Source organism: Clinocottus analis, unplaced genomic scaffold (genome assembly GCF_023055335.1).
Source record: "Clinocottus analis isolate CAN_PGR_092001 unplaced genomic scaffold, fCliAna1.0.p SCAF_15, whole genome shotgun sequence".
In the NCBI taxonomy this organism is placed as follows: domain Eukaryota; kingdom Metazoa; phylum Chordata; class Actinopteri; order Perciformes; family Cottidae; genus Clinocottus; species Clinocottus analis.
The window spans coordinates 1039816-1064527 of NW_027175876.1; the positions used below are offsets into that span (position 1 = coordinate 1039816).

The following is a 24712-nucleotide window of genomic DNA, read 5'->3' on the forward strand; positions in this document are numbered from 1 at the left end:
CTCTTCCTCACGGCTACGGGCGTCAACAATATGAAAAGTAGCCCGCATTGAGATGGATGGAGGCTCTTTGCTCCCGTCACTCACGGCAAGCTCAGCGATAACGCTGTGTTTTCCTCTCTCCGTGTGTGTGTGTGTGTGTGTCGCTCCATGTGTGTGTGTTTTTCGTCGGGAGCCGGTTTTGTTGGACTAAAAAAGTCACGACAAACAAGTCAGCATTTAGTGAGACACGGACAGCGAAACAAACAAGATGAGACAGGTAGACGAAATGGTTAGAGGGAAGATGAGAGGCCGTCGTGAAGGGAGGAGGAGGAGGATGAGGAGGATGAAGGGGTGATGAGGAGGAGGAAGCAAAAGGAAGAGGAGGCAGGGGCGAGACGGTCCTTTCCACAGGGAGCCAGCAGCCATCCTTCTGAGGGAGGGGTCGGGTTGTTCCATGACTGTTGCCTTGTGTCTTTTAATAAATCAGAGATATCCCCGCCCACCCCCGAGAAAAAAATAAAAAGAATAAATAAAAAAAATCCACCATCACACCTAAACAAGAGCCTTTGTCCCTCGCTGCAATAACCATCAGACGCCTGTAGTGTATGAACTGAGACATTAGTCGTCATTTAAAAAGCGCACTCAAGGAGGTGAGAGGGAGGGAGGAGGAGGGGGGAGGGGGGGTAAGAAAGGACATCCAAAAAATAAAATAATAAAAAAAAAGACAATGGCATTTGTCTCTGGATGGACATTAGCTGGAAAAACCAAAGCAGTTACTCTTTTTCCTCCTGCAAAGCAAAAAGCCACACAGTGTTATTGCCCCTTTGTCCAGGTAGAAAAGACAGGAAGGAGGGAAGAGGGGTCGCTCAGGGTTAGAGGGAAGGAGGGAGGAAAGAGAGAGGAGGAGGGAGGAGGAGGGGAGCTAAAAATAAAAGAAGAGCATGCTCATCAACCTGCTCAATTAGTGCAATGGGAACCAGCTCGAGTGGCAGTTTTGTTTTTTTTGTCTGAGCACTTATGTTATGGAAATGATTTTTTTTTTTTTTCCCGGAGCTTCTAAAATAAGAGGTGGATATTTATGCCGGCGTCTGATTGCAGACTGGAATTTAAATAGTGAGGCAGGGAGGACAGGAGAGACAGAGGAGGAGAGATAGGAGGAGGAGAAGAAGAAAAAAAAGATGGGCACACTCAGGCAAAGAAATTTGTTTATGAGAAATGCACCACTTATTCAGGAGGAAGTCTTAAAATCAGCAGAGACTGTCAAAACGGTGGTGAGCAGAGGCAGAAGAGGGGGAGGAGGGGATGCTGCACACACACACACAGACAGACACACACACAGACACACACACACACTCTAATACATCCTTCAACCTAAAAAAAACCTCATTTCTACACAGAATACATGGAGTTTGGTCTTGCAGGACCGTCTACTCTGCAGAAGTACATCCTCCACCACGATGTGTCGAGATACGACGCTTATTCAAATGCAAAGCAGCAGACACCGTCTGGGCTAAAAATGGCGCGCATTTTACATGCTCTGTCACAATATAAATCAGGAATAAATTACAAAGAATAAACAAGGATAATGTGGGAGCTTCATCATCAGTTTGCGTCGAGAACAGACGGTTTGTGCCGCGGGAGCTTTCTGGTTGGAAACGAGCGAGTCAGACGCTCTGAAGGACAAATATAAAAGGACAAGAGTGACAGGTGGAGAGTTTAAAAGCCAAAATGTCCAGTGTGGACTCAAGGGGGGCCCAAAGAAAAAACCTGTAAGTGGTCAGGGGGAGTGACAGAACTGAAAAACTTTTACTTAAAAGCACTATTTTCAGAAGTGGAGTGACAGAAAATGGAAGGTGGCGATAAGTTAGAAATGAACATTTAAATACCACAAGAGGTCACACTATTGTGACGTCACTGGAGGTCTTGCAACCAAGAGGTTCTCACGCACCTTTAGTGGCGTCTAGTTGAGCCTAAACTTTAGATTTTGAACCCATCTCCACCCGAATGCAATGGAAGGCAGTGGAATTATGTTTGTGGGGCTAGAGAAAACAACTATCATGAGGTATAATGTGCATGTTTTCAGTTAATCTAGTGTCTGTCAATGAAATAGTCGCTGTGATAACTGTTGAAAACTTGTGCAAGAACCTCTCGTAGTTGCACGTGCAACCTGTGAAGACAACTTGTTGCATGTAGGACAATTAAATTACCAGCAGGGGATGAAACTAGCCACAGATGTAGCGTCACAGCTAGCCCTGTCTATGCAATTTTGTGTGCGTTGACTCGGCTCATTGTGAAATTACTCATACAGCTGATTACCCTTCGCTAAGCCCCGCCCCCTCTGCTGCCACCACGGCGCCCACACTGTCACTCACTGCACACCCTGAAGAAATGTGATCTAAAAAGCGTTTTTCAGAGAATAAAGCAGACAGAAGAGTCGACAATGTGAGCTTGAAGGAAATATCCAGGAAGTCAAAGGTTAGTAAATAAAAGAAAATGAATAAAAAAAGATAGAGATAGGCGCTAAAGCCTCCACACCACAGTGGATATATGTTTCTGTACAGCCGGTTATCCACTGGAGCGATCATAAAATAGCAAAAGCAGCGCGTGTATACCTTCAGTTGGTAGCGTAGCATAGACATGCTAATGCTTGTTCATGATACTTAAATTTTAATTATGAATGTATGTCATTATTAATTCATTTTCAGCTCTGCAGGTTGTCACTAAAGCAGACGCTTAACTCCACAAAACTAGCCTGAAAATGATGAAAATTCAAAAGGAGTCTATTAAGCACAGAGCTGTCCGTCTGTGTTTGGGGGCGGGACTTAGCGAGAGGCCAATTTACAGCGAGTAACAAATATATAAAACCCCTCAAACCATCTGCATAGCTAGATAGCACTATAGCGGCGCAACATGCGGGTGAACTGGCCCTTTAAATCCAAGGACGTGTAGTGTGTGTCCCAAATCTTTTTTTTTACATCACCGCGGTGCAGGAGATGCAGTGGCCGTAAATTAAACGCCTGCAGAGAGTCACACTTATTGGAAAATCCTGAGGGGTAAAATGGAAATACCAGAGATGATCCGTCTCCCCGCTCTGTGCACCGGCCCTTTAAGAAGAGGAGGGTAATGGTTTTTTTTTTTGGAGGGTTTGGGGGACGGACGTGTGTGCAAAGAAGGCGGGTTGAATGCACGAGTACTGTACTCGACGCACTGAGGCAAGGAGCGGCCATTTTGAAAAACTAACTTTTTTGCGAGCAAATAGCGTATAATTAGTTTCCCGAATCTATGCCGCTAATTTCCAGCTCTTTGTCAGTTAAGCTTTTAATTTCTTCTTTAACTCGCTTGCTGCGTGTGTGTGTGTGTGTTTGTAGGTGTGTGCGTGTGCGTGTAGGTGTGTGTGTGTGTGTGTGTGTGGGCAGGCACTGGAAAGTAAGTGCGATGTGCCCTCCCTAACACCCTCCTGTATCACATCTCTACTTTCTCTCGCCTGGATAACACACTGAGAGAATGATGTCCTTGCATCCTACGCACCCCCCCCCCCCCCCCACACACACACACACAGTATAACACGTGCACACACACACACACACAGCGTGGTTGTTTATAGCGAGCTGACAGGAGGTCTGAGCGGCGGTGAACGCCTCCTGAATGAGCGGGCGGGCGGCAGGACGCTCGGGGTAAAGAGCGCGTGAGGAGATGAAGTCTCTCTCTCGTTTGACCTCGTGTGAACACGTGGACGTGAAGCCGGCCGCGTGAACGCTCGGCGAAGAGACGACCCCGGAGCTGCGTGACTCAATGACAGACGGGCCTTTTGGCCCTCGACGCTCCTCTCTGACCGAGCTAGCGACGTTTAGCTACGAGCTCCTTTTCCGCTCGGCGAAAAAAAACCTCCCTTGAACTCAAGTTTCCGTTCATTTATTCCACGTCCTTCTCTTGTCAGCGCGTCACCGCCGTCCTCGTCCTCATTTTCCAGAGAGTCACGGCGCCGTCCTTTATGACGGCGGCGGCGCGCCGTTAGCGAGAGCGTCGACGCCGCATCAATCCAAAAAAAGATGTCTTCCAAATTCAGGATTAGTCTAACAAATTCATGAGACGCTCGGGCGCCAAGTCAGATGAGATTTTTCTATTTTACACACACAAAAAAAGGGACAGTGTTGTGACAATAAATCAAAAGTAGTTTCACAATTAATTAACCAGTTCGCTCTATTAAACTGTCAAATTAAAACGAGTCGAGGCGACGGGGATGAGCTCCATGACATGCAGCCGGCTCCTCCAGGGGGGGCATCAACGATCCGGCTTTGTCCCGGGATAAGAGGAGACAGACGAGACAATCTGATGGACGGTTCGTCCGGCTTTCAGTTCTTTTGCAAAGTCACTTTAGTCTCTCAGGAAGCGTCTCTGCTGTTGTCAAGGTTAAAGGGAAGCTCTGTTTAATTCATGGTGAGCGGTGTGTGTGTGTGTGTGTGTGTGTGTGTGTGTAGCTGTCGTGGAGACGAGTGGCCCTCGCACTGACTCTGTGGCTTCTCTACCTCTGTTCTCTCTCTCTCTCTCTCTCTGGGTCTGCCGCCTCGCTCCGGTTCCCCGTTCAGGAGGAACGAGTGTATCTGTGGCTGATAAGCAGCTCTCGGCTTCGGGGGGCAAAGTGGAAAACTTCCCCTCCCTCGAGGCCGCCGCCGACCCGGACTTCCCCGCCGCCGGCTTTCATCTTTGCTCGTGTGCCACGTCAATCCACGAGCCATGCAAGAAAGAACACACACACACACACACTCGCACAAGCAAAACAACTTTGGGGTCCAGGGGGACGCTCAATCACGCCGAAAAAAACTGAAAAAAAAAAACCACCTGCAAGGATTTGAAGCATGAGGACATTTGGGAGTTGTGGTATTCCCTCGCCGGGAAACAAAAAACAAGGCGGATGAAAAGACACACACTTGCACTAGCAGTCACACATCTGGAGACACTAAAAAAGGTCTGTAGTTGACACACACACACACATCATCCCGCAAAAACACACAAAATAAAGATGGAGGATGAAGAGTACTGTGAATTCTTAGATGAAGACATTGGTGAAAGGTGGCGTTAACCTGTGGAAGTGTCGGTACGCAGTTTCCTCCTTTGTTTAGGACTCTGAAATGTCTTCTTTTTTTTTTTAAATTACTCCGACCAAGACGTTATTAGCATATGAAAAGGCTGCTGTTGTTTTTTTAAACTCAGGAATTAGCAAACAGAAAAACACGGCAGCCTGGGAGACAAAAATCCCTCTGCCCACAGGAGACGAGCTCGGCTTTTTGGCAAATTACCACCCGGCGTGTAAGAGTGTGTGTGATTCTTTTGTTTTTTGGCCCCTTTGGTGAGTTTATATTAAAAAAAAACAACAAAAAAAAGAAAACATCCCCAGTCATGGAACATTTTCACTGCTCATTAAAATGGAAATGTGGTTAACTTTGCCCTACATGGGGAAGGAAAGGTAATGACGAGGGTTGACCCTTTTCTCTCTCTCTCTCGCTCTCTCTCTCGCTCTCTTTCGCTCTCTCGCTGCGTATCAAGATACATTCATTTGAGCGGGGAGAGGAAGGAATGGCTGCTGGCCCTGTGTTAGGAACCAAAGTCTTCAACACACCTGCAAGAGAGAGAGGGGAAGGGAAAGAAAGAGGAAGAAAAATAGAGAAAAAAGCGACACAAATGCGCCCTATGAGAAGAACAGATTGGATCAACAGCTGGTGGGGGAGGGGGGGAGGAGGGGGAGGGAAAAGCGAAGGCAAACCTTTTCACCAGGTCCTTGAAATACAAGCTGCAGGAAGCTAGAACATTTTGGTGGACTTCAAACTCTTTGCCTTCAACAATAATTTTCAGGTCTGTAAACTCTTTCGCTCTGCGCTGCTGGTTCAACTCCTTCAACATCTCTGTAGAACAAGAAAAAGAAACAGACAACGCCACATGTGGGTTTAGTACTTCCTCCACTTACGCGCACACACGCACGCACACACACATACATACACACACACAAGCAACAATAGCATGGCATCGAAGAAAACAGGGCAAAAAAAATGTGGAAAAGTGCAGATTTGGAGAACACAATGATGCTGGTTTTAAGGAACATAGAGGAGAACATGTGCAGACTTCATTAAACATTTCAGCAAAGGCATGGTGTGTGTGTGTGTGTGTGTGTGTGTGTGTGTGTGTGTGTGTGTGTGTGAAGAAAGGACGTCATTAGATCTGATGTTCTGCGCTGTGCAGAGCAATATGCAATATCCAAAGCATGCAAAGTGGAGAACATGGAACAGCGTTAATAAACTGGGATTATGGTGAGGAAGACACTTATTTAGCTGCTTTTGACTTTTGTGAATTTACACTTCAACAACATCAAATAGGGGAAGGAAGCTTTTTGTTTTTTTTTAAAAGCATCTAAAAGGATGTGAAGACAGACTCAGTCGATGCATAATTCATCCTGAAATGAAATTCTTTTGGCTTCTCGCGAGTGACCTTACTCGGCGAAGAGTTGACCTTCAAATGTCGCTCAATGAGAAAACAACTGCTTATCCCCAAATCCCAACACCCGCCTCTCTCTCTCTCGCTCTCTCTCAGAAAGATACCCGCCACCCAGCATCATCTTCCCCGTCTGGAAAGAAGGAACAACACAGGGACAAAACCGCAATCTGTGAAAACATGCTCGGAGGAGAGCGATGAAGGCCAGAGAGAACACGGCGAGTTGCTTAATGCGGCGCCCGGCCTCGCTGTAGTGCTGTGTGGAGAGGAGGGGGGGGGGGGGCTTGTTTCTCTGGGTCTTAATGAGGCACCATGAGGGGATGCCGAGAGTGATATCAGCGGGAGTGGGAAGGAGGGGAAGAGGGGCGGGGACTAGCAACTTATTCCACGGCCTTCGGGAGGGAAAACCACCAGAAGCCGCTTTGTTAATCTCCCTAAAAATAGAGATATTCCAACGAAAGAGGGAACGTCGAGAGACTCGATGGGGTGGCGGCGAGGCAGAGCAAAACATCCAGTCGGTACAAAGGAAAGTATTTGTTGTGTAAAAAGGCTCGTCGTCCACGCTCGGGGGAGATAAACAGAGATGCATAATGATGCGAAAGGTGAGAAATGCTTCTGATCAGCAGAGATACTTCTTTTTCTTCCCCCGAAACTTGTCTGAGCGCCATTCAGTGATGTGTAACAAGCAAGGTGTGTGTGTGTGTGAGTGTGTGTGTGTGGTTGAACATGCGGCCTGTACCCATTAAACATTGGAAACTGATCAGAGACGTGATTGTATTGGCGACGGCCGAGCTGAAATAAAAGAGAAAGAAAAGGGGAGTCTGCCTTTATCAACCCTGAAAGAAGGTCTGCCAGACGCAAAGCAGCGATTTAATTAACCCGGGATGACACTTTGCCCCTCCATTTGGCTGGAATATCCACTCATTTAGCTCCCTCCATTCTCCCGACTGACACCGGCGGCTCGGCGGCGAATTAATTCGGCGGCGGGGAAATTATACGGCGTAAAAGAACACATGACAAATACGGAGGGGAGCGTTGGCGCCGCATCCTTCAGAGTCATCGCACCGAGGAATTAATGGCCGGAAAAGGAAAATGACCAGCTGAATACAGAACAGGGAGGGGAAATAATAACGTATCAATGCGCCTCTGCTTGTACATTGGTGAGCTACACACACACACACACACACACACACACAGCTGCACACACACACAGACACACAAAAGGCTGGCATCTGCCTCGTCCTTCCCAATCCGTCGCTCTCCACATTTCCACTCCGCCGCTGCCTGTCAGCCGGCCAGCTATCTGATTACTGTGTGGGCACGGACTGTGAATAGTGAATACACAGTAGTTTGGAGTTTGCATTAGTGAATCTCCAGCGACCGCTATGGCTCTCACCTCCAATCAGCCACAGCGCGTACCACCCATTCGCCCCGAGAATAGAGAGAGGGAGGGGAGGAGAAGACTACTTGTCAGCAAACAATGGCCGCCTCCCTCGGAGCCGTGCAGACGACACCTTGAATGCCTGATAGGGGGGTGAAAGAAAGCTAATTATGGCTTCTTTTTTTAGGGGTTTTTGCGGGGACGCCCTGAGCGGGGCCCCCTGGAACAAATCATCACCACCAGGGACCGTGAAACTGCACACGGCGTCCCCACATTCGGAGGCTTTTCTTGGGGGAGGCAGAGCCGTGTTCAATGGCTTTAGAAAACACCAACATGTCTCAATACTGGAAAATCTCTTGAGCGGAGGTTGTTTTTTTTTTTTTTTTTACAGGAGGGAAACTCATCGGGGGCGAACAGTCCTGGAGGATATCGTGGACTGCAAACACCGCTGAACAACAACACCCCCGCGCCGCGTCTTCGTGATTGGTTGATGCACTGAACAAGGTGGGGGAGGGGGGAGGGGAGGTGGAGGGAAACCAGCGGCAACTCTGCTGCTCCGCCTTAGTAACTCCAACTGTCAAACATCTCCGAGCGCTGTGGCCAATGGAGACCCCCGGACGGCGTTCCCCGGTAGCCTATCAGCGCGTCTCCCGACTGTGCGAAAGGTCGCCCGCCGATAGGCTGCCGCCGTGAGGAAGAAGGAGGCTCGGCACGCCATTGGTTGCAGAACTTGGGGCCATTTTGGGGTTCTTACGCGTTTGTTCACGAGCGCCTTCTGCAGAGCCGCCATTTTGTGTTGGCATGGAGGAGAAGAAAAAAAGATCTCAACTTTTTGAGACGCATCTCCTTCCACGCAGAATGTTTCCTTGTCTTAGGATTTGATGAGAAAACGTCTGAAAGGGTTCAAACTGGACATTTAGAGTTCAGCTCGGAGATATTTCGCTCTGCAGTTGAATTCGTTGTCAAATTAATGCATTTTACGAAAAAAAATATTTTTAGGAAACTATTTTTTATAAATAATGTGAAATACACGCATTGGGAAAAATACAACATAAGGAAAAAATGAAGAATTAAATACAAAATATATATATAATGTATTTTTATTCTCTCAGAACAAGTGAAAGACACATGACAGAAGGTTGTTACTCGAAAAAATGTTTTTTTAACTGTCTTTTAATAAAAAAATCAATTTTCAACCTGCTTTTGCTGATACGTCTCGTGTTTTAAGCATATAATCGTCCACATATCTGCGTATAACTGGAGGCCGTTGTACATGGCGCAGCGCTGATGTGTTCGCTCTGACCTTTTTGTTCTCTTTTACACTTTAAAACAATCCATTTCCACCGACACTCGCGGCTTAATTACCCAGAACAAACCGTGCTGCCGATCAATAACTCAATGCACGACTCCATGATGGGTTTCTTCAGCTCGGAGGAACCAACAATGAAGCTCTTTCTTTATTTTCTAACTGAAGCGGTGAGCGATCGTTTTCCACGCCACGAAATGAAAATACTCTTTACCTGTAAAGCAGCTCTTTGACTCAGTTATCAGAACGAAATAATGAATAATCCTGCAGAAATAATTAAATTACATATTTTTCATTTGATGAGTTCAGTTTATTGTTCAGTGTTACTGCGTCTGTATTTAAATTAAACCTTCATTAGATTTATTTTTGCTGAATATGAATTAAATAAATCCAACGTACAAATTTTACATGTGTTTATATTTCACTTTAATTAATGACGGCGTGATTGAAATAGCGGAAAAAAATTGCTTCGTTTAAAAAAAAAATAATCTGGTCAAAATTTACACGAAAATAGTAAATTTTGACGAGATTATTTATATTTATATATATATATATATATATATATATATATATATATATATATATATATATATATATATATATATAAATGAAACAAACGTCAGTTATACAAATTGCTTGAAGAAATTGTGACATTTAAATAAAAAGGTTAATATCAGATGATATTTTGACGCCATTTTTAAAACAAACCGTTTCATCAAATATTCTTATTTTTTCTCCACTATTTCAAATCGCGTCATTTCTTAACATGAAATATAAACACTATAAATACTATTGCTGCATTTAATTAATTTTGCTTAAACAAGGTCGCGTATTACAAGATAAAACCACAAAAAAACAAACATTTTTGGTTCATTTTGAGGAAGCGGCGTTGCAGAACTGGAGCAGAAGATGACTTCCTCCTCCAAAAAAAAAAAAAAGCCTTTTGATGAGCAGAGGACCTCTGAGGAAAAAGTCCACGTCAGAAAGGAACGAGCAGCAGCAGCAGGAGGAGCAGAGCTGGGCCACGAGGAGCAGAAATCACTCCAAACGCTCACAAAAGAATTATTTCCGGGCAGAAAGCTTTCACAGTATTCACAAAAACCATCTTTTCCCCTGCAGGGAACAAAGGGCCTGGAACCAGGAGGTCGTGCAGAGGGAGGGCGTTCATATTCCCACGTTGCTGCTTTGCTAATAAAACAGGATCAGGATGAACGTGTGATGATATCAACGGTGCTTTCTCTGGCGTTCCTCTCAGACGCTGACGCGTGAGCGACCGGACCGCTTCCCCCCGCTGACTCGGACGAGGCCGACGCTTTAAACGCTTTCTCAGTTTCCTGACTGAAGCGCGGCGTTAAAGACGCCCACGCGCCGCGTTCAGCGGGCCGAGGAGAGACGGCCACGAGTTCACCGTCAGCACGAGTTGCTGAGAACATGAATCTCTTTATTCTGCAACCTCTGGGTCCAAAGAACAACGGCAGAGAAATGCATGAAGAAAAAGATGCCGAGAAGCCATTAGACGCCTTCATCCACTCACTGAGATGTGTTAGATCACATCTTATTCTAGTTTAATGCTAAAACTTAGTTTTTAAAGCAGGTGCCCAGCGTATGGTTTCAAAAAAATTAAATGCAAAGTTTTGGGAGGATCATGAGAGAAAAAAGAGCAAAAGTCAAATAAAACAGCAGTTTGAATAGAAAAATTCTTCTTTGGTCTAAAATTTGAGTTTGGGGTTAAAAAAGGCAAAAATATGCATTCTGTTCTGCATATTTATACACAAGTGGAATTGAAATTGTGAAAAAGTTCACATTTTAGGATCATTCGTACGCGCTGAAGTTGTTTTAAACCAATTTTTATGGAAAATTACAATAATTCTATTAAATTCTCTTTAGCTAGCTTGTTAAAATCTTCTGATCCATAACTTAAATTGTGATAATATCTCAATAAAAATGTGGATATCTGAACTTTTACATTTTTTTTTAACATGTCTATATTTAAAAAAATAATAAACCTGAAAAAATGTCAGACAAACCAAAATTTCCACATTTCCATTGAGATTTGTAAAAATTTGAAGGCGACAAACTTTTTAATATATTTTTTTCAAATGTATTCAATATTCAAAAAGGAAAAAAATAAATGAGAATATAAAAAAATATTTGTAATCAAACAAAAAAAGATTTTTTTTTTTTTTTACATTAAAATAGCATTTCAGCAGAGCTCATCCAATTTCACAAAAATTCACATAAAATAAATTTCCATCATCATAAAATGTCTTTAAATAAAATAAAATCCGGTTTGTGAGCTGTAACAATATCCAAGAGGCTCCACTTTAAAGTCACAGTGACTCTCGTCCTTTGTGTTGGCACAAAAGGAAGCAAAGAGGTAACCACTTTCCAAAAGCCATTATTATTAATAACATCTTCATCTGAGGTCAGAAAAAAAAAGCAACGGTGGCTAAATGTCAGACTTTAACGGGTGCAAAATGTCACGACCGCCATCAGGCCGCTCATCGAGACGCCGCCGCCTCAACAAACCAGGCTTCACCTGGATAAAAGCTGCAGAGCTCCTCGTGTCGTCACTAAAACATACCTCCAACGATCACGGCCACACTCACTCGTGCAGACGTCTCCACACTCCGTGCTCCAGCACTCCCTGCAAACCAGCCCCATCCATCCTGGAGAGACGCTCTCTCGCCGTCCCTGATTCCAGCCCCTCCCCCTTCATCCCACACGGCCCGAAGCGAGAATACAGTCCGCGATGAGGACGCTTTCTTGCGTCTCCGCTTGCAGGACGGAGCCGGCGCTGTGTGACATCCTAAAGGGAGCCGGGGACTCCGAGTGAGGAACCTGGGCCCTTCAAAAAGACGCCGCCGGGGCCTTTGTTGCCGCCTCCAAATGCGGAGAAAAAAAAAGTACAGTCGTCCTGCAGTGCACAGTCAAAATCCTCTACACCCTCTGGTCCGCGGGTCAGATGTGTGTGTCTGCACACACACACACACACACGCACGCACACAAGAGAGCAAACAATTGGCACTAGCAGAACGAAGTGGAGGCGAATGCAAGTACACGCTCAGAGGAGGGGGAGCATAAACAAAGAGGGCCCTGGGAGCATCCAACGGCCGCTGGACCAGTGTGACAGGATGTCAAGCAAGCAAGGCACTCGTGTTCTTTGTGTTTGTGTGTGTGTGGCGAGGAAGAAGAGGAGGAAAATCCCCCAGGTTCCCGGCGGCGGGGCCGAGGTGACTTCCTCATTAACCGGGCAGGAGGGACAGCGGGTGACAAGCGGCGCCGACCGGGGCTCCAACAAGAGGAAGTCTGGTCGGAGACGAGGCCGCGGACGCTTTGAAACGCTCCTCTGAGGAACACGACGAGTAGAAAGATGTACTGTATGCATTTACTGCAGGCTGGTTACAGTTCACAGGAGGTTAACATTTACATTCAGAGCCGCAGTTGTGACATTACAGCTCAGAGAATATCCTCCTCTCCACCCGGCTGATGCAGCGGTTAAAAAAAAAAACAACAACTGCAGTTCATAAGAGGAAATAAAAAGATTTACTGCGAGCAGAGTCACCGCTCCTGAAACTAAGTAAATTTAAGAGAGAGGGGGGGATGCTGCTTTGGAGAGGAAAAAAGAAAGAATGGTTGCTTTGGAAACTCCGCAGTGAGCCTTAACTTGTCCACTTCTATTTTTATTTTCATGTGAGAAGTTAGAATGACGCTCACATACCAGCAAGGTACATCTCTGACAGCAGGTAAAGTTGAGATATATATATATATATATATATATATATATATATATATATATATATATATATATATATATATATATATATATATATATATATATATATTATCTTTTGGTCAAAAGAGTGTTCTTACTGCTGGTGTCTGTTCAAATGTACTCAGGATCTCTACAAGGTCAAGTTTGATATGCATCAGTTATTATAATATAATTATGCACCTTTTTATTTTGTGTGCATTTGTAATAAGATAGCTGCTGTCAAAACAATTTAAAAAAAAAGTTGAATGCATTATTTTTTCACGCTACATTTCAAAAAAAGGTCACCACAATGCGTCCAGATTGCAGCTAACGGCTAAACGTTGAAGTAAAAAGGCGCTAACGTTAGCTTTGGTCGGGTATAAAAGGCGAAGACGAGAAGAGGAGCGCGTGCTCATCCGTCTTTCTCTTTCGCGATCGATGTGGAGCGAGCGCTCAACGGGAATAACTCCACCACGAGAAGAACTGGGACATGACTTCTGTACAAAAATAATTCAAAAGGAGGAGAGACGAGTTTATTCCAGCTGATGGAAACAAAAAAAAAAAAGTTGCGTTGCTGGTTTTCACCTCCAATTAAAAATGTTCCAACCGCAGTCTTTTATTCCAACGTGGTTATTCCAGCGTGTTCGGTCTGAAAGAGGCTCTATTGGAGCTGGAGGGGTTGTGTCATGCAGGCAGGTCACATGACGGGAAAGACAGGAAGACTCGGCCCGCAGAGACTGCTGTAGTCTGGGGAGCAGGTCAGCATCAACCTGCATCACTGAGGTGACTTGCAGATTAAATTAGGATTATATTCCGGCAGCGTGTGTCAGATTGTTCTGGTCACACATCGTACAATGTATCCAACATGAACTGTGAGCGTGTGCAGCGGCTGAGAACATTACGGCGGAACGATTCCAGAGGTTTTTTTGGCGCTAAAAATCAAGACGAGATTTCCACTGGAGGGTTGATAATCCGGGAGAATCCCGCCAAAAATATTGTTAAGACATCAAGACTTTGAGGATCGCTTTGTAGAAACAAAACATGCTGTGATTTGGTCTCTGAAACGAGAGACATTTGGGGATTTCGACGAGAACTGTCTTTTTATTTCCCTCTTCTCTCGTTCATCACGCGTTCCACTCGTCCTCTCAGCTTGTGTTGCAATTCAAAGAATGTTTAGTCTCAATATTTAAATGAAGTTTTATTTTTTAGAATTGGTGAAAATAACACGTTGTACTGGACGGGTCGTTGTGTAGCTTTGTGACGCTCACTGATATTATCGAAGGTGGGCGTGTCTTATTAAATGTGGGCGTGTCTTAGTGAAGGTGGGCGTGTCTTATCAATGGTAGATGTGTCTTATTTGAGGTGGGCGTGTCTCTTTGCTCCAATCCCTGTTTTATGGGTGATTTTCAAATATTTTTGGGTGGGACATTACCATTGCATGCCCAGGAACGGGTGGACAAGTTCCTCGCTTCATTATTATTATTTTTACTCATATTTCCGTAACAATTCCCTAATTTTTCTATCTAATTTCAGACCTTTGTTTCAGGGTCCCCCCATGAAAATACACATTTTATGAGAAGTTAAATAGGATACAGTAAAAGAAGAGTAGTTCAATTTGCCTTGCAATGTTGCAATTTAATATATTTTTTATCAGGTACATTATGTCGGGTAAAATATAGCCGACGTTCGTGATGGTGCCGTTAGTCTTCTAGGGTTGAAAAGACAGTAATGTCGGGTCTCAGAGGGTGAAAGGAGCCACAAAAGCTTTAAAAGATATATCTGTTGAATTTCAAGGGTTTCAACGCAATCAACGCTTCATCAAAGGTGATGAAGAGGTGTGTGTGTGTGTGTGCATATTCCCTCCTGTGTGTGTGTGTGGTCCCTTTATAGCTGTCTGACATGTCATTACCGGCGCTCCATTCCTTCCTGGCTGTTTTTAAACCCTGCTCCAATATGTGAAAGTCAATACGGAGCCAGACGACTAATGTGACAATCCTCACCGGCTATATTAGCATAACTCCATCATCAAACATCACAGGAATAAAACACCTATTGAAGCAACCAGAGACACCTCATGGATGGATGTTTTTTTCTACAATAGAAAGTCTTTAAATCATGCAGAGAAACAAGGAGGAAGGATTCTGGCTCAGCGGTCACGACTCGCACATAACCTATTTTCCGAGATCGTTTAAAAATGGGAAAGAAACCACCGACAGCCTGGCGACCGTGTCACAGATGTCACGGCAACCTGGGCATCACCGGAAATCCCCCAAATCCCTCCGACATGTTTACCGGCTCGCGTCCTATGATTCACGCGATCCGAACCGAAACATTTCTGATGTTTTCCGACAGCACCTCGGAGGCAGCTCGGTGATAATTTGCCAGGGTGACGCGGTCACGGATGCATTGAGTTCATGCAGAAGAAGAAGAAGAAGAAGAAGAAGAAAGAAAGGCAAGAAGGTGCAATGGCATTAGCGACGGAGAGTTCGCAAAATAAAGTGAGCGGGGCAGAGAGGAGGACTAATGAGATGAGCCCGAACACTGAATTATCTAATAATTATGAACTAATTAGTATAATTAACTGCTCCGATGATAAGTGGCAGTCGCTTCTCTGCGTTTCCGCCACTGGAAGCAGACGTCTCTGATTGGAGGTTTGAGATCCAATAGCAGACGCACGGCCAACGACAGCCAATCACACGCAAGACCACGACAGCATACGCCACTAAATGAACCTGATGAAAACTGTGGAAACCAATTTTGGCTCCAGACCTTTTTTCCCCTGTGTTTGAGTCGTCGTAGGAACCCCAAATTAATTCCAATACTTGTGTTTATTGTATGTATTTGTTCAGCAAATTGTTTGTTCAGCAAAGTCTTGTAAAAAAAAAATCACTTTTAAAAGATATTTTGATGGTAACTATGAACATCCAGCGTGATATGAGCCAGATTCCCCAAAAATGCCTCCTGGAGCGTCGATAAGACAACTTTTTAGAAAGATTAGGACCTAAAGAATCAGAATCTGCAACAAAAATCACAACAAAACAAAGTCTTGGCCTGTTAGGACGGAGTTTCAGTCAAAAAAACTGTCGTTCGGTTCAAAAACGGAAAAATGACGTATTTTATGCCAAAAGAGTGTCTGAATGGGGCATGCTGGGACTTAAAAGTGGTTTCCAAAAGGTTAAAATGTGTTGGCATAGGATTGAATGAATATGTGTATTTATATACTTTCATTTATCCAAATGCATGCATAAATGTATCTATAATCCAATCAATGTGTGATTAAATTACAATAACTCTTAAATGTCTTATATGAAAACTTTTTTCTCTCCAAAAATTGCGTGTTGAGCAGCTTTCTGAAAGGAAAATCTAAAAACTTGTTCTATCCAATATGAGCTGCTTTTGGGAACGTAGATAAAATTCTTGCTGCATGCTTGAAAAAAAAAAGAAAAAAAAAAAGACCACTTTTACTGCTCAGGCCGAGCTTAAGCCTTGAATTTGAGGATTAATTTATTTGTCATCGTGCCAAAGAGGCAACACTCGAATATGGATTTTATTTATTTCTATTTTTAAAAAAGTGGACTTTGCGGCATCACAGATTAGCAAACGTTTTGTTCGAGCGTTATGAAGGACGTCATTGTGGAACTCGGCGTTCATTCATCCCCCGTACAACACAACGTCATTGTGACACACACACAAGCACGCAAATGCACCTACACTCAAAACACACAAACACACACGCACTTGACTTCAGGCAAAACAATGTCACAAGAGAATAATCCTCATAACAGTGTTGCTGGCTGCTGTAGATAACGTACTGTATGCTGCGAGGGGGATTTGACGAGGAGCGAGTGGGCGTGCGACACTTCTCCATCTCTCTTTTTCATTTTATTGCTAAGTTACTATTTCATACGAATCACTGCGAGGGGCCAGAGTTCTGTTTCACCTGCGATACAAAACCCCCGGTGGAAGAAAAAACAAAAACGAGGCTAATTGAGTGAAATGAATCATCTGGACACGCGTATGGATGCAACATCTGCGCAAAAAAACATTTGTACTTCACCTCGAGAGGCTTGGCTGAGCTTCCAAGTTCCTGTGGAGGACCCGGGTACCTGCACGCGACCGACCCAGAGTGTGTGTGTGTGTGTGTGTGTGTGTTTGTGTGTGTGTCGAGCGCAAGACAAGCGCTGGATCTCGAGCCGCCGGCACCAACGCCGCTTTCAACAAATATCAAGCCCGTCTCCCGGGGCCCCTCACTCAGGTAGCCTGTCCATTCTGGCATTTCATCATCCACAGTCTGGATTTATTTATTTATTTTTCACTTGACTGGAACTTTCATCCCCGCGGGGCGGTGGGAGAAAAACCATGTTTTCTTTTAAAGACTCTCCTCGTGAAAAACAGAAAGTAAAACATAACTCAGACATATTATTGTCGGCGTTTTGTGTAGGAAAACAAAAAGGTTACGGGCTGGTCGAGGGCCCTTCAATGTCAGGGCACACCAGAGTAGCTCGCTGTGTACTGTGGGTAGCTAATCAGTGGACCGTTCAGAGCTAACGGCTAACATATGGAGGTGTGTACAGGCTCCATTAGCTTAAGGTAAAGGTACATTATAACATCGACTGACGCTCCGAAGCCTCGAGTTTGCCGATTTGATCGTCGCCATGTTGGCTTTTCCGCAACTGATGAATGGAAGTGACCATAGTTAGCTTACATCCGCGCGCGACGGCGGGAAAACACACTTGCAGCAAACCATGTTTTCTTTAAAGACATATTATTGTGCCGTCAGTTGGCGTTCTGTGTAAGAAACAAAAAGGTTACGGACAAGGTTTCGCTCACTGTGCACTGTGGCTAGCTAATCAGTGGTGGAGCTAATGGCTAACGGCTAACATATGGAGGCTCCATTAGCTTAAATGAGTATTGGAGGAAGGTAAAGGTACATTATAACATCGACTGACGCTCCGACGCCTCGAGTTCGGCGATTTGATCGTCGCCATCTTGGCTTTTCCGCAACTGATGAATGGAAGTGACCATAGTTAGCATGGGGAGGAGCGACGTAGCGAAGCCGTATACGCCTCTAAAGCGTGCTCTGCTTTAGGGTTTATGAAAGCCGCTCGAAAAGTTATATCTGGGCCCCTAAATTTCCTACTGATCTGATCCGGGACTTAAACCCAACACATGATCTGAATGTGAGCCGTAGCGCCCGTAAATAAGCAAGCTAATCCAAACGTCGTGACGCTGAATGGGTCCAGAAGTCCAACATTTTGTTACACAATATCTACATGTTTGCACCTAATCTGCCCTTTAAGCCAATCTGTCTGTCAACACAGTGCTGAAGGTCTCCAGCACAACATTAGCACTGAATGTCACACAAAAAGGAGGCTGTGTGAACATGCAAATAGCCGTGTGAGAGTGCTTTGGCTGTTTGAAGGTTTGTGAGCTCTGCAGGTTGTTTTTTGACATGACGGTGAGAAAAATTAAAAATTAAAAAGTTTAAAGTTCCGGTTGAACTCCTTAAAACGTAACTAGTGCCATTAGGGAAATACAAAAAGCACGGCTGCCCTTTAAATGTTGAGAATACTCCATGGAAATTATGTGCCGGCTCCCTTTGAGGGATAGCTGTGAGGTTGTGTTGGAGTATTTAAAGTGCAAACATACCAAACACAAAACAAAAAAGTGCAAACTCCACTCGAGCGCTTATTAAAAGTGTAAAGTTACTTTCTCTCTCTCTCTGGCTACATCGCTCACATTTAGGACCCGACACAGATGCCAGCGTCCGTGCGAGAGAAAGCGGATACGCTTCCCCTCCGCTCGCCTTACACGCCGACCGTGTTTACGATGAGTGTTTTATTTGTGTACATTCCTCCCGTTCCTTCGCCCGCGGGCCGCGTGTCCTCCGAGTCGACCCCGAAAGAGCAGCGCGGCGCGACCGCATGTGGGGAAAAAAAAAAAAACTAAATTAGAAAACAGAAAAAAACAAACAATCCCCCACCTCCCTCCCAACTCTCATGTCACTAGTGCAGCTCCAAGATAAATGTCACATCCACCCCCCTGAAGACAACGCGTGTTTACTGGGTAACTTTGTGAAAGTCATGGCAGCCCGAGCAGAAAGGTTGGCGGCGGGGTGAGCTCGCATGTGGGAGTCTTCTCAGCAGACTGCACACCTGAGATGAGCCTCGAGTCGAGTCAGGCGAGTAATCTCTGCATTTCATCAGGTTTCTTTCTCCCCGTTTCCCCCCCCCCCTCTCTCTCTCTTGCTCTCGTTCTCTTCTTTCTTTCATTCCTCCTCCTCCTCCTCCTCCCCCAGCTTCTCTCCGTCTCTATCTCTCTCCAGGGATAGAAAACAATCTATTAGACGACTGGACTGCCCCAAAAAAAGAAATTCTGATTGTGTCCAGCATGCTCCAATGCTTATGTACGGCCGGTGTGTCCTTGTAAAGTTGTAATCTAAGTTTAACTCTAATACAATAGTTATATATATAAATATATATCTTGCACTCCAGCCAGCTGCATAACGTAAGAAAACAATGTCTGTGTAGGAGAGAGGGAAGGACTACAGTGGCAGAATAAAGATGGCCGCCGCCGCCGCCTCCAGCAGCAAAGAACCGTCCCGTACGCTGAACATCGGTCTTATGGCGAGGCGTCTCACGCCCGAGGAAGAGTCTCAGGCCTTCAAAGACATCTCTCGGGTGCAATTCGGGGCCATTATCGTTCCTCTAAGTCACAGAAGAATTAAGATACCGGACCTGAGAAGAAGCCTGTCGCACACTCTGTGGAATAATAAGTTGTACGAGGGTTGTGGGACATTCTCGCTAATGTCTGGTAGAATTTATTAGATGCCCCGCGTGCATTATCGAAGCCATTAAAGAAAAAAGTTTTCTGGAGCACGGCGAGGAGTTCGACTCTCTCCGCTCAGACCGAGAGAACATTAGCGAGCCGCCGCCGCCGCCGCTGAGCTTCTTCTTCTTCTGGGCCGAGGCGCATCTGCTGCTGTTTGGGATACCGCGTCGCCTCCCTGTTGCAATTACGCCTTCTCATTAGAGGGAAACATCCGCCGTTCGACTGACTTCCCGGCAGCATCTGCCGTGTTTACACTCGGCATCCCTTTGATGAAGCGCGGCTGCTTGTGTTCGCGGCCCGACGCGCTGGGAAATAACACGTTTGACATTTGATTAAATCAGGATCCGGCCTCCGTTCACTCGGACACCGCTTTGCACACACGGTCCTTTGTCTCCATGTTCTCTATTGTGCACGTGTGTCACGGGGGAGCAAGAGTCAAGACCACGGCCGGTGCGAGTCCACATGGGTGTAGGACACACACAACCACAGAAACAGATGCAGATTCCTCTTCTTTCATTGGCATATACACTCTGGTGTGTATCAGTGTGCCTCGAGTGAAACATCTTGATGAAAAAAATAATCAAGGGCATCGTTAAGGTGAACTTTCCTTTGTTTGCCGCGAGTAATGAAAGTAAATATGACGTTTGTTTGTCTTTCATCCTTCGTTTTCTTATAGGTTTTGCCACCTCGCTGAACAAGGCATTACAAGGAAAAAGAAGAAGAAGCTTTTAGAGAAACGGATAATACCTTTGAGCATCAATGGAGTCGAGCGGGAAAGGAAGAGAGAGAGAGGGAGGCATTGAACAAGTGGCAGGTATGAGGAAGAAAGGAACGTATAGAAGATGAGAGGGGAGGAGGAAGAGGAGGGAGGGAGGAGGAAGAGGGGTGCTGAGAGACAACAACAGGGGAGGGGTGATGCCGGGGGAAGAAACAGACAGACAATTGCAGTGTAGAAGACAGGTGGGGAGGAGAGTATAGGTAGGGGAGGAAGGGAGGGCGCCTTCCGCCTCGCGTGGCAGGGAGCCGCACAATGCCGTGTGTGTCTGAGTGTGTGTGTGAGAGTGTGTGTGTGTGTGTGTGTGTGTGTGTCTGAGTGTGTGTGTGTGTGTGTGTGTGTGTGGGAGCGGGCTGTCAGGCTTCTTTCGGGGCCCCCGCGCGCCGAGCTTTATCTTGAAATCCGGGTGATTAATGAAGCCGGTGGCCACGCGTTCCGCACGCGGAGGAGGTGGACGAGGAATGATCAATCTTAATGAGCTCTCCTCCGTCTCCGCGTTAAGTGTGTGTGTGTGTGTGTGTATGCATGTGTGTGTGTGGGGGTAATGTATGGGGCTCCCTGGCGGGGGTCCTCCTTTTAAAAAATACGATAACGAGGGGGAGAAACTCGACGAGGGGGCGAGCGGCTTCTTCTTGCACGCCGCTTACGACGCGCCGCTCACCTCACGTTTCCTCCTTCCTTCCCTCCCTCCTCCCTCACTCCCTCCCTGTGATAGAAACAGTGAGACATCTCAATGAAAGGCCTCCTTAGCAAAGGTAAGGAGGCAGCGGCAGGTACCTCAGCTACATCGGCGCAGCGGTCGTTCCCGACACGAAGGCGGGTCGAGTCAATATTTGGGCCCCGTGTGGACTCGTGTGGACCGGCGTGCGCCGGGTTTACCTCTTCAGGATATCTTCTTGGCACGCCGCATGCTCATTTAGGAGAATTACCACACGTTGTGGACGGCGATTGGAATAAATTTCATCCTCATACATAATTTGCAACAATCCGAGGCTCTTGTGAATTCCTTCTTTTTTTTGTGAGCAACGTAGAGTTGAAGGAACGCTGCGAGAGAGAGAAAGATGGGAAAATCCATGCATTTCATATTCAAAGTTAAGCCTGTTTTGAAACCATAATAACCCCTAGTTCTGCTTTAGCTAATCCTGATGCGGATAGCTTTAAAGATAATCGCCCGGCACAACACCGCGGTGACTTTAATTAATTTACCGCCGCTCACTCCGCAGACGCTGATCCGAGTCAGCATATTGGAAATTCAAATATATTTTTAAAAAAAAACACAATCCTAGAACTGCACGGGATTCTCTGTCGCATTCGTGTCTGTGAAAGACGCACTTTGGGTATAATGTGTGCAGTGAGGAGGTAGTGGAGATACTCTGCACAAGTGAAGGAGAAAGAGAGAGAGAGAGAGCGAGCGAGCGAGGAGGGTTTAATTAATATGGTTGCCGCGATTAATGGTCTCAGTGTGGCTATCACAAACTGGCTGTGTTTTTAATGACTGGGTTTGAGCGGTCTGTCGTGCAGCAGCGGCGTGTTGCCGCCGCGCAACTAATGCGCGTGCACTCGCCGACACACAGCGGATAATACCGTAAGTATAAATGAATATACGCTTTGTAATACGCCGACGCCGCTTCAGCCTGCAGACAAACGTCTCCGGGAGGAAGAGTCAAACGCTCTGCACGTCCGGAGGGCGCCGCGTCATTATCAATACAACAAACAGGCCAGACGCTAACGTATTAGCACGCCGACTCCAAAAATAAGCTTGTGATGGAGCGCGATAAGTGCAATGAGCGGCAATAAAGACACACACACACAGTGAGAGGTCCTCGTGGAAGCTTTTGTAAGGATCGTATTGAGATTACGAGAGAGGAAAGGTGAGGCCGCGACGCTCTCCGCGTAGCAAAGTGAAAACACTGATCTTAACTCGCCGAGGCATCTTAATTGCTTTCACCAGCAGAATCCGGCGCCGCTCGGTCCCCAGATGACGACTGATGTGAGCCGACTGGAAGATGAACTTTGTGGGCGGAAGGAGGCGACCGACGACGACGACGACGCGTGTGTGTGTTTGTGTCGTCCGCATGTATGCATGTGTGTGTGTGTGCATAGGCTGGTATAAAGGTCAGCGAGGTGGAAAGGAGCATTAAAATGATGGTTTGACATCATAGGAAGAAGCAGAAGAGGCGAGGAGCGGGCTGCGTAACGCGCGAGTGAGTCAGCGGCGGACTCGTCGTCTGCGACGCCTGAATGGTAAAACTACAGTTTACCAAACCAGACGTGAGGCGTGAGCTTCATCTGCTCCTCATTTCTAAGCATTTACCAGCAAACACAAAGAAAAACCCAACAACTTTCCATCAGGGTCACAGCGTGCTGCAAGGCGACACGACGCAGAAGCCCGCGGTCATCTCGGCTCTCGCTAAGCCGGGAAAAGGAAAGGAACGGGGACGGAGAATATGAAAAACAAAACCATTTGAGCGGCTGGGAAAAGCACCACGAGCGACACGCGGAGATGATAACTTCTGTAGTCCGTCCCTGCTGAGCTCGGCACCGGCGTCCTCCTGGTACGCATCGGGGCAGCCATCGATTTTAATGACTCGGTCAATGGACCACTCCGGCTCTCAGCGTCTCCCTTTTGATTCCATCTTTTGTTTTTTTTTTGGTTTGTTCGTCCTCTTCACGACGTCAGTCATCCGCCGACAGGCGTGATTGCCGCGGCTCCCGCTACGCTAAACAGATAGTTTAAGTGCTCGGTGAGATCGTCTTTCTAAGAAGACACAAAAAAACTAAAATATGGAGCATGGGAAGGAGGGAGGAGGGGGGTCGATGACAGGCAGGTATTATGGAAAGCTCACGCTGCGGATGGGGGAGCCAGGTAGGCAGATCACAGCCCGGTGACTGGCACCTCTCAGTAGGTGACGAGGTTAAAGCCGCCTGCCGGCTGCGCCGCGTGAATCTTCGGCGCGATGGCTACACGTGTGGGGGGGGGGGAAGAGAGAGAGGGATGGAGAGAGAGAGAAGAGAGAGAGAGAGAGAGAGAGAGAGAGAAGGAGCACACAGTTGTTGATGTGCCTGCTGATGCGGAGCGAAGACAAATTGCTCCCTTTTTTTTTGAAGGCGAAGCCAAATCAAACACGGAGTGTGATTTCTGTCACTGTGGTGTTTTGGCTTTAAGGCTGCGGGGCTGACATCTGACAAAACATCCACGCAGTCGCACACAGGAAGGCGAGCGAGCCACCGCACACAACTACACGCGTGTGTACAGTAGCGTGTGCGTGCGTGCGTGCGTGCAGCTGGATTAAGGAGGCAGAGCTCCGTCAGCTCCTCCACGATCCAGGACTTTGCCATCAAAACAAATAAAAAATCAGCTCGTACACACATTGTGTCCAGAGGCTCAAGGGGGTTTTCTTCTTTCTTCTTTAATGCAGCAAGACATTTGCTTAAGCAGAGGCTTAAGTGTTCAAACAGTTTGTCCGAAAATAATCCCTTCCTGAAACCCCTCCGACGTGAGCGATGCACCTCCAGGATTTGACGCGGCGGCGGCGGCCCGGGCTAAAGCCTGGGACGCGTTGTGTATCGGGACCGCCGTCAGGGTGATAATCCATCAGCTGTTCACACACAGTGCATCTCATTTATTCCCCTTTTTTCTCCGGCTTCTTTATCGCAGAAGAAGTTGACCCTGCAGTGTTAGGGCATGAGTGGTTTGTATCACACGTGTGTGTGTGTGTGTGTGTGTGTGTGTGTGTGTGTGTGTGTGTGTGTGTGTGTGTGTGTGTGTGTGTGTACGCTGGGACTTCATCCACCGCCTCGTTTTTCACGCCAGATTTGTGTGCAACCCACAATCTGTGCCCGGGGATCTGATTGGCCGGCCCTCTCATCCTCACCTCAGCCATTAGAGGGCTGCAGAAACACTGACTTCTCACCTGGAGCGGCTTCGCTTTTCTTTTCACAAACTACTTCTCGTTTATTTATTTATTTTTGAGAGGGGGGGGGGGGGTCTAAGCAGAAGGAGAGAGAAGTGCCAACAGCAGGTTAAGATAATTTTAACAGAGGGTAGCTAGAATGCAGGTCACAAGAGTTTACCCTCCATATTTTACCCTTACGCCACGAACAGCAGGGCCTTGTGTATATGTGTGTGTGTATATGTGTGTGTGTATATGTGTGTACAATCGCCACGTTAAGTGTTTTTAAAAAAAAAAAACAATGCAGAAG

The 24712-nt window shown here is 46.3% G+C and overlaps 1 protein-coding gene across 1 annotated transcript in view; it reads right to left on the minus strand.

The window, feature by feature from the left end:
- Positions 1-24712, minus strand: part of LOC137785930 (kelch-like protein 29) — a 189971-nt gene that overhangs the window by 63013 nt on the left and 102246 nt on the right. The window contains exon 7 of the mRNA XM_068577501.1: positions 5692-5879. Within this exon, the coding sequence (XP_068433602.1) occupies positions 5692-5879 (188 nt within the window). The remainder of the gene's footprint in view (positions 1-5691; positions 5880-24712) is intronic.